General features: G+C 35.5%; 1 protein-coding gene and 1 long non-coding RNA gene across 2 annotated transcripts; both read left to right on the top strand.

Annotated features, from left to right (window-relative positions):
• Nucleotides 1-5,203: 5,203 nt before the first annotated feature.
• Nucleotides 5,204-6,206, top strand: LOC108451022 (uncharacterized). Its single transcript, XM_017748760.1, has 3 exons — nucleotides 5,204-5,369; nucleotides 5,485-5,711; nucleotides 5,778-6,206. Exons 1-3 carry the CDS (start codon nucleotides 5,204-5,206, stop codon nucleotides 6,204-6,206), a joined length of 822 nt encoding a protein of 273 aa, XP_017604249.1.
• Nucleotides 6,207-9,180: 2,974 nt separating this feature from the next.
• LOC128292883 (uncharacterized) lies at nucleotides 9,181-10,063 on the top strand. Its single transcript, XR_008282853.1, has 2 exons — nucleotides 9,181-9,251; nucleotides 9,873-10,063. It is a non-coding gene; the product is annotated as an uncharacterized LOC128292883 (long non-coding RNA).
• Nucleotides 10,064-10,597: the final 534 nt, after the last annotated feature.

Here is a 10,597-nt window from a genome sequence, read left to right as displayed (position 1 = left end):
CAATCAGAATTTCGGATGACCTATCATCTGGTCCTCTTCGCTTACAAATATTGCAAATCAAAAATCATATTTCAATGCGAGGAAGGTGCACGAATTGGGTGCGTCATCACTGTTTCCAACAAGTGCAAACCCGTTTGGTGGTAGTCCCTGATTGGTTGGAAATCAATAGACTTAACGAAAAGAGAGTGGTGCGAATATATTGAAACGAGAGCTTGTTTGGTTGCGGCTAAGGAAAAATGTGTCGGCTTTGCCAAGGTAAAGTGTACAACGCCGTTTTTAAATGCAAGAATCGCAGTAAGGGAGAAGGAGATAATGAATAAACGGGTTGAGAGGATTATACACGCAGCATCGTTGTCGGAGGAAAGGAAATAGGTATATTTTATCAAGTTGGATTATATAGGAGGGTCTAAACCAATGGTGACTAATTCCAGAGCTAGTCAATATTTGGGCTCCGGTTCTCAACTTTAATTGTGAACCTTCACATGGGTCTGGAGTTTCAGTCAGTTTTTTTTAAGCAGTAGCAATTCTAAAGTGGACAATTGTAGGTCTTGTACCACAATTGTAGACAATTTTGGTTTTTTTTTTCTTTCGTTCAATATTTTGGTATCACTTTAGGACCTTTAATTTTCACTTGAGTTTTTTCTCAGTTGATCTTTTAAAGGCATGGACTGTTCATTACCCCAAAACCTGGAGGAATATTCCGCTTCTTGGACAACTATAAAATTCGAGTGCCCCTTTCCATTACTCGGTGGTCCAATCCCGGCTGAAACTTCGGATGACCCATCATCCGGTCCATACATCCTTACCTTCAAAGACCTTCCTTTTTGGGTCGCCGCTTACAAATCCTGCCAAACAAAAATCATGTTTCAATGCGAGGAATGTGCACGAATTGGGTGTGCCATTATTGCTTCCAACAAGTGCAAACCCGCTTAGTGGCAGTCCCTAATTGGTTGGAAATCAATGGACTTAACGAAAAGAGAGCAGTGTGAACGTATCGAAACGAAAGCTTGTTTGGTTGTGGCTAATGAAAAATGTGTTGGCTTCACCAAGGTAAAGTGTACGACGCCGTTTCTGAATGCGAGAATCACAGTGGGGGAGAAGTAGATAATGAATAAACGGGTTGAAAAGATGGTACACGCAACATCGTTACCGTAGAAAAGCAAATGGGTCTATCTTATCGGGTCAGATTATTTGAGAGGGTCCAAACCAAGGGTGACTAATTCCAGAGCTAGTCAGTATTTGGGCTCCGGTTCTCAACTTCAAATGTGAACCGTCACGTGGGTCTAAAGTTTTAGTCGGGTTTTTTTTTAAGCAGTGGCAATTTTAAAATGGAAAATTATGGGTGTTATACCACAATTGTGGACAATTGTAGTTTTTTTTTTCTTTCGTTCAATATTTTAATATCACTCTAGAACCTTCAATTTTCACTTGAGTTTTTTTTCAGTCGGTCTTTTAAAGGTATGGACCCTTCATTACCTCAAAACTTGAAAGAATATTCCGCTTCTTCAGTGACCATAAAATTCGAGCGCCCCTTCCCATTACTCCATGGTCCAATCCCAACTGAAACTTCGAATGACCTATCATCCGGTCCATACATCCTTACCTTCAAAAACCTTCTTTCTTAGGTCGCCGCTTACAAATCTTGCGAATCAAAAATCATACTTCAATGCGATGAAGGCGCACAAATTGGGTGAGTCATCACTGCTTCCAACAAGTTCAAACATGTTTGGTGGTAGTCCCTGATTGGTTGGAAATCAATGGACTTAACAAAAAGAGAGCGGTACGAAGATATCGAAATGGGAGCTTGTTTGGTTGCAGCTAGGGAAAAATACGTCGGCTTCTCCAAGGTAAAGTGTACGACGCTATTTTTGAATGTAAGAATCGCAGTAGGGGAGAAAGAGATAATGAATAAACGGGTTGAGAGGATGGCACACGCAACATCGTTACAGGAGGAAAGCAAATAAGTCTATTTTATTGGGTTCGATTATATGGGAGGGTCCAAACCAAGGGTGACTAATTCCAGAGCTAGTTAGTATTTGGGTTCTGGTTCTCAACTTCAAATGTGAACCGTCACATGGGTCTAGAGTTTCGGTCGGGTTTTTTTTTAAGTAGTGGCAATTCTAAAGTGGACAATTGTAGGTGTTGTACCACAATTGTGGACAATTGTGGTTTTTTTTTCTTTCGTTCAATATTTTGGTATCACTCTAGGACCTTCAATTTTCACTTGAGTTTTTTCTCAGTCGGTCTTTTAAAGGCATGGACCCTTCATTACCCCAAAACTTAGAGGAATATTCTGCTTCTTCGACAACCATAAAATTCGAGCGCTCCCTTCTATTACTCTGTTGTCCAATCCTGAACAAAACTTCGGACAACCCATCATCCAGTCCATGCATCCTTGCCTTCAAAGACCTTACTTCTTAGGCCGCTGCTTACAAATCCTGCAAATCAAAAATCATATTTCAATGCGAGGAAGGTGCACGAATTGGGTGCACCATCACTGTTCCAACAAGTGGAAACTTGGTTGGTGGCAGTCCCGAATTGGTTGGAAACCAATGGACTTCATGGAAAGAGAGCAGTGCGAAGATATCGAAATGAGAGCTTGTTTAGTTACGGCTAAGAAAAAATGCATCAGCTTCACCAAGGTAAAGTGTACAACGCCTTTTTTGAATGGAGAATCGCAGTGGGGGAGAAGGAGATAATGAATAAACGGGTTGAAAGGATTATACACACAGCATCGTTACCGGAGGAAAACAAATGGGTATATTTTATTGAGTCGGATTATATGGGAGGGTCCAAACCAAGGGTAACTAATTCTAGAGCTAGTCAGTATTTGGGCTCTGGTTTTCAACTTCAAATGTGAACCGTCAAATAGGTCCAGAGTTTCAGTCGGGTTTTTTTTTTTAAGCATTGGCAATTCTAAAGTGGACAATTGTGGGTGTTGTACTACAATTTTGGACCATTGTGATTTTTTTTTTTTGTTTCTTTCGTTCAATATTTTGATATCACTTTAGGACCTTCAATTTTCACTTGAGTTTTTCTTAGTCGGTCTTTTAAAGACACGGACCCTTCATTATCCCAAAACCTAGAGGAATATTCCGCTTCTTCAATGACCATAAAATTTGAGCACCCCCTCCCATCACTACGTGGTCCAGTCCTGGTCGGAACTTCAAACGACCCATCATCCGGTCTGTAACAGCCTAATTTTCTGTGGTGCCAGAAACAGTGGTTTGAGACCACTAAATTTGACAAGTGAGTTTAAAATTTTTAATAATTATTATCTATGAGTTAAGTGTAATTTTAGGAAGATTTTTGAATTAATGATTCGTGATTTAGGGGAATTTATTAAGTAAATTGGGTAGAAAACGGGGTATCGAGACCTTGATTTTATAAATTGAGCCGTAAATATTTTTATAAATATTTACAGAGTGTCATTGAGTTAGAATTAAAGTTTCGTTAGGAAATTTTAACGTTTGGATAGTGAATTAATTAAAAAGGACTAAATTAAAAAAAATGCATTCTCAAGACTCTGTTCCCGTAAATCAGACTTGTAAATATTTATAAATATTTACGAAGCTAATTGTATAGTTAATTAGGTGTCGATTAAGTGAATTTGCTAGAATTAAAAGTAATTAGGTATAAGAACTAAATTGCATATAGGGTGAATGTTAAATTATAGATTGAAGAAAAATTAAAGGGGCCAAAGAAACAATTATGCCATTACTTAAAGTTGAGTTGACATAAGTTAGATATTTATAAGTTTATTTTATATATATTCTTAATGTTTAAGTATAAATATATATTAACTTAAATATTAGTAGTTGGAATGTATTAATAATAAAAAAGTCTGCTATCCTAGCATGGCATATTTTGCCTCTCTGGCACGTTTCTTAGGTTTCTTTTCTTCTGTTTTTGTTTTGTTATTTGTGACAGTGATCTACTTCAATAATCGTTGTGGTCTTGATTAGCACAGTAACTCCAAGGTAGGATTTTGAATCTAAAAAAAATGGAAGCCGATTTAGCGGAATTAACTCTTAATGAAGATGAGGAAGAAGCCCTACAAATTTAAGTTGAGCCAAACATAATTCATTTTCCAACAATGAAAAGTACTATGGCAAATTTATGGCATCCAATACGGGGGTTCAAATTCGAGATCTAGGAGAAAAATGATTTTTATTTTAATTTTACCATGTTATGGATATGGATAGGGTGTTAAAAGGAGTTCCACGGACATTCAATAATCATTTGCTAGTTCTACATAAATTACAGTGGGGGAAAGATCCTTTAAAAGTTTCCCTAATCCTGTTGCCCTTTTGGGTGCAGATTCATTATGTTCCTATTGGCCTCTTTTCTGAAAATTTGGCTGTGCAACTGGGAAATTTCATAGGGAAATTTTTAGAATATGATGGCTCGAATCTGGAAAAAGAGAACAGAAATTATATGGGAATCAGAGTTCAGACTGATGTAAGGCGCCCGCTAAAAAGGAGAAAGCAGATTAGGTTTTACAGAAACTACACATATGTAAGATTCAAATATGAAATATTGTCACTATTTTGCTTCTACTATGGTTGATTGGGTTATAACGACTCTTTTTGTGAAGCTAAGATGGTGTTAGGTATGGAGACTAGTGAAATGGGTTGGAACTTATCCTTAAGAGCTCAGTCCAAAATGGATCTAGCTATGAACAACGTTTAGTTGAGAAAAGAGGGCAATTGGAAAACGAACGGAAACAGAAATGATGGTTCTTTGACAAGGAATTCTTTGTGGGCCGTGGGAGACAAAAAATTAGATTATGGACAAACTTTTGATCCAATTTTGGGATTCAACTTAGAGGACAAACTAATGGATGGGTAGTATTTGGGGGAAAAATATTATTAACTAAAACTATAGTTGATATGGAGCATGACCTGAAAGATGGAGTATTAATTGGATAAGAAGGAAAGAAAAGAGCTAGAAAGGAGATGGAGGAGCCAATAGCAAAAGGTAAGTGTAGTAATACGGAAGTCAGAAATAAGATACTGTTGGAGATCAACCATTTATCATTGGCGGCTGCCAAGAGGCAAGCCGACCAATCACAATAAAAATTTTAAGTTGGAATGTCCGTGGATTGGTGAGCCCACGGACTGTTCGAAGACTTCGGCATACGCTGAAGGCACAAAATCCCCAAGTAGTCTTTTTTATGTAGACAAATTTATGCAAAAGTCAAATGGAAAAAGTTTGTTATACATGTGGTTATGCAAATGGGATTGAAGTCAATTCTGAAAGCACTAGTGGACGTTTATGTCTAGCATGGAGGAACGAGATTGGTTTTACGCTCCAAAGTTATTCCAAAAAACATATTGATGTGATGGTTGATGATAATGAAGCAAGAGGTAGATGGAGATTTACTGGTTTCTATGGATCTCTTTATGTGCAAGACAGACATAATTCTTAGGCAGACTTGAGAAATTTATACACTGGTGAGATAGCTCATTGGTTTATATACAGGGACTTCAATGAGATCATGTATAGTTTTGAAAAAAAGGGGAGGTTTACCTCGAGATGAAAGAAGAATGGAAAGGTTTCGAAATGTTTTGTCAGTTTGTCAGCTAACTGATGTGGGGTTTTCTGGAAATTGGTTTACTTGGGAGAAGGGAAACCTACCTGAGACTAATATCCGAGAAAGACTAGATAGAAGAGTTGCCAACAAAGAATGGATGGCCATGTTTCCTGAGGTAATTATTTGACACTTAATCCACTTTTTTTCTGATCACTGTCCCGTTTTAATTAATACGAGAAAGGTCATTAAACGACCAAACAAAAAGAGATTCAAGTTCGAGGCATGGTGGTTAATGGAAGAGTCATTTGAAGAAAATGTCAAAATCAGTTGGGAAACATCTTCAGGAAATCTGTTGCAAAAGCTAGATATGCTAAAGGATGAGTTACAAAAATGGGATAAAAACAGACGATTAGAAAGACGACGGCGAAAAGATTTTCTCACAGCCATACTTTTAGAATTAACAGAAGCTAAAAGAGATGATGAAAAGATGGTTGAACTGATTGATGCGAAGATTCAATTGAATTTTGAAATTGAGAAGGATGAGCGTTATTGGGAACAAAGAGCTCGTGTTGATTCGTTGAAATTTGGTGACAAGAATACAACATACTTTCACAGCCAAGCAACACAACGCCGAAGAAGGAACCTTATCCATAAACTGAAAGATGAATAAGGGAGAGAAACGAAGATTATTCAGGAAATAGAAAGTATTGGAGTTCTTATTTCCAGAATTATTTTCGTCAGAAGTAGGAAGAAATTATGACCATTTTCTATCTGGAATTGAAAGATGTATATTTAAGGAGGACAATCAAAGACTCACAGCGCTATACACAAAGGAAGAAATTGGATATGCGGTGTTTGAGATGGGTCCTACAAAAGCCCCAGGAGAAGATGGATTACCAGCTGTTTTTTACCAGAAGTGCTGGCATATTATTGGGGATGATGTGGTCAAATTTTGTCTACAAATTCTCAATGATGGTACAGAGGTTGAACAGATAAATGTGACATATATAGTACTCATTCCAAAAATTGTCAATCCTTTTACTATGAAGCAATTTAGGCCTATAAGTTTGTGCAACGTGATTTACAAAATTGTGGCGAAAGTTATTGCAAATCAATTCAGAGGAGTTATTGAGATATGCATTGATGTGGCTCAGAGTGCTCTCTACCAGGAAGGCTGATTTCAGATAATGTTTTTCTAGCCTATGAAATTCTCCATACACTGAATTAGAAGAGATTGGGAAAAAAAGGTTTTATGGAGGTAAAGTTAGATATGAGTAAAGCATATGACAGAGTTGAATGGAGTTTTATTAAGGTAATGATGGTTCGAATGGGTTTCGTGACAAATTGGATAGATACTATTATGAAATGTCTAGTTTCAGTGCCTTATTCAGTGGTGGTTAATGGGTGTATAGGAGAAAAGTTTCAACCGTCTAGGGGACTTTGACAAAGACATCCTTTAAGTTTATTTCTTTTTTTCATTTGTGGAAAAGGACTTTCTTGTTTAATGCGGCTAGCAGCTACAGAAGGATCATTGAACGGAGTCAAAATCAGCAGATGAGGTCCGCAAATATCACATTTGTTATTTGCAGATGACTACATATTGTTTAGCGAGGCGACTAGTAGAGGAGCCACACTATTAAAAGAAATTCTAAGGGAGTATAGGATCTGTTCAGGCCAATATGTTAACTTTGAAAAATCTACTGTCTTTTTTAACAACAATACAGTAATGGAAGATAGACAAGCAATTGAAAACATTTTGAGGGTACGAAGTTCAAATGACCTGAAACGCTATCTTGGCCTACCAAATATGGTTGGAAGAAAAAAAAAGAATCGTTCCAGATTTTAAAAGATCGAATTAAGAAGTGGACTGACAATTGGAGTGCCAGACGCCTCTCTTAAGGCGGGAAGGAAGTTTTCATAAAGGCTTGTTTTCTTTTACCAATTTCGTTATATGTTGAATTAGAGGGTATTATTGCCAAGTTTTGGTGGCAAAAGGGGCATGGGAAAAAAGGAATACATTAGTGCACATGGAGGAATGTGTATCTTAAAGAATAAAGGGGACCTTGGTTTTAGAAATTTTAGTCAGTTTAATATCGCTTTATTAGCCAAACAGGGGTGGTGCCTTATTACTTATTCGAATTCGTTATTGGTGAGAGCTTTTAAAGCTAAATATTATTCGCAGTCAAATTTTCTTAATTCTCAACTAGGGAACTTACCTTCACTTACTTGGAGGAGTATCTGAGTTGTAAAAGGCTTACTACAGAATGGACTGGGTTGGAAAGTTGGAAGAGGCGATGGAATTTCTGTATGGAAAGATAGATGGATCAAAGGACAGATCACAGGCGAACGGAGCAATAAAAACAATAGAATAGAGTTAGTATCAGACTTAATTGAAGCTTTAACAAGAACATGGAAGACAAAGTTAATTAAAAGTACCTTTCCAACAGAAATAGCTCAACAAATCTTGCAGAACCTTCTTTCGGAAACACCTTATGATGATTTCTGTAACATCCCGAAATAGGGCCTAAACGGAACAGTGGTTGCGAAACCACAAATCCGAGGTAGAATGTAACGGCCTAATTTTCAATGGTGTCAAAAATGGTGATTTGAGATCACTAAATCGGACAAATAAGATTGAACAAGATAGTAACTTAATATTTATGAGTCAAGTAAGAATTTAGAAGAATTTGTGAAATGGTGAAATTAGTGAATTAAAATAATTTATTAGGTCAGACGGGTCAAAAAAGCGAGGTATCGAGACCTCGAATTTGAAAATCAAGCTATAAATATTTTTATAAATATTTATGAAGTGTCATTGAGTTAGTATTAAAGTTTCGTTAGAAAATTTTGATGTTTGGATAGCTAATTAATTAAAAGGACTAAGCGAAAATAGCTCAAAATTTGTTAAATTGTGAGTAAATAGCTTAAGTATTTAAAAGATGGATTTAAAGAGCAATTAGACCCAAAGGTTAATGGCTGGACGGTTTTGGTATGAAATAAGCAAGAAAACAATGTGAACAAGGGACAAAATTGGAATTAGCATAAAAGTTAATAGTTAAAAAATGATGTAATTGAAAATCTAGACATTTCTTCATCTTTCTCAGCCGAAACGCCGTAGCAGGTCTCCTATGCTGGTTTTTCATATTTTTGCACCATGTAAGTTCAATTTTACTATTTCTTAGTAATTTTATGTTTTGTGACTTTTACAATTAGGTCCAATCATCTAATTCATTAGTTTTTGATTTGGTGGGTGAAATTGGAAGTTACCCTGGCTGAGTAAGGGTAGTTTATGATGAATTATTATGAAATTGAAGTTCTAATTTCATATTAAGGTTGTTTTATTAAGTCATTTTGATAGAAAATGGTATTTAGGACCTAATTGTGTGCAAAATTGTGAATTAGATGTTGGTGTTGAAATTCAGAATATCAAAGGCTGTGAAATAGTTTATAATGATAAAATAAAAGTGTTAATTTATAAAAAAATTAGTTCAATTGATGGGTGAATTGAGCAGGGACTAAATTGTAAAAACTGTAAATTTTGGGGTAAAAGTTCAATTTCGAATTTTGAACAGCATAAATTGTGAAGTGAAATAGAAATCAAATAAATGCTAATGAGTAGAAATATTTTATATTATAGATCAAGAATCCAAAGAAGAACGAGGAAAAGAAAAAGTAAAGGACTAAATTGTAAGGTTTAGTCACATTTTGTATCAAGGTAAGTTTACAGTAAATAAATGCAATATTCTTTTATTTTACATTATTATTTTCAATTTCTAGCATTTATATATTTATGTTATGAAAATATTTAAAGTCGAATTTAAGGTGAAGTGATGAGAGGAAAAGTGTTAGAAAGCCGGTTGAACCCTAGGAATGATAGGATATTAGGGTTGACAGGACAGAACGAAATGAGCCATGTAAGTCCATATTAGAAATATGGCTTTGGAGACAGGATTGAGCCATGTAAGTCCATATTATATATGGCATTGGAGACAGAATAATTCATGTAAGTCCATGTCAAAGACATGGCATTGGCGAGATATTGATAGCGAGAACGACCCTAGTATCCTTAGTATTCCGAGTGGTTCAACGGGTCAGGATCTGAGTTAAATTACAGTGAATTAACAGCAAAGGAAAAGTAGATTATACTTATGAAAAGGAAAGGTCGGTAAGAAAGAAGGTAAGGGAATAAAGAAGAAGATAGAAATTGAGAAGTAAAGAAATTTATGATGTTAGATGATATTATGCATAATTATCCATTATGTTGAATGTTGTGATTTATTTGCTTGTAAGCTTACTAAGCCTAGTGCTTAATCTCTTTATTTTCTTCTTCTTATAGTACTTATCTAGTCACTCGGGGATCGAAGGAAATGTCGGAGGCCGATCACACTATCAAAGAAATAACTCGGTATAACTAGACGTTTTGTTTTAGGTATGGCATGTATAGAAACTTAGCTACTTTTGGTATAATATGAATAATGAATGATGTGTAAATACTTGCTAGTGATTAGCTAAGAAAATAGCTGATGATATACATGTTTATTAATATGTATGATTGAATGATGATTATCACATGAAAATTATGAAAATGTGAAAGTAGCCTAAAACAGATTCAAGTAACAGAAATGATGTAACTTTGAAAAATCACTAAAATTGTAGAAACATAGTTTGAAGATGAATAATATATGAAATTAAAGCTTATTATGTATATTTTCTTATGGAATAAGCAAAACAGGTAAAAGTATTATATTTTATGATATATCTGAGTTTTAGTGAAACAGGGTCAGAGCGATTTCTGGATCCCCTGTTTCAAATTTGGAAATTCACCATAAATTGTACAAAACTAATTAGAAGGTATAATTTATATGGTTAGAATGCTTGTTGAATCTAGTTTTGAGAGAAACAAACGAATTAGTCATATGAATTTTGTACAGGAATCAAAATGGTTCGTAGTAAGAAGAGGTCAGTGCAGTCGAGTTTTGAAACAGGGGAAACTTTAACTAATAAACTGTACTAATTGGCTAAGTAAAAAATTCTAGAAAAAAATTAGTAGATATATATATG

This window comes from Gossypium arboreum, chromosome 5 (genome assembly GCF_025698485.1).
Source record: "Gossypium arboreum isolate Shixiya-1 chromosome 5, ASM2569848v2, whole genome shotgun sequence".
Taxonomy (NCBI): Eukaryota; Viridiplantae; Streptophyta; class Magnoliopsida; order Malvales; family Malvaceae; genus Gossypium; species Gossypium arboreum.
This window is presented reverse-complemented; position numbering and strand designations above follow the sequence as displayed.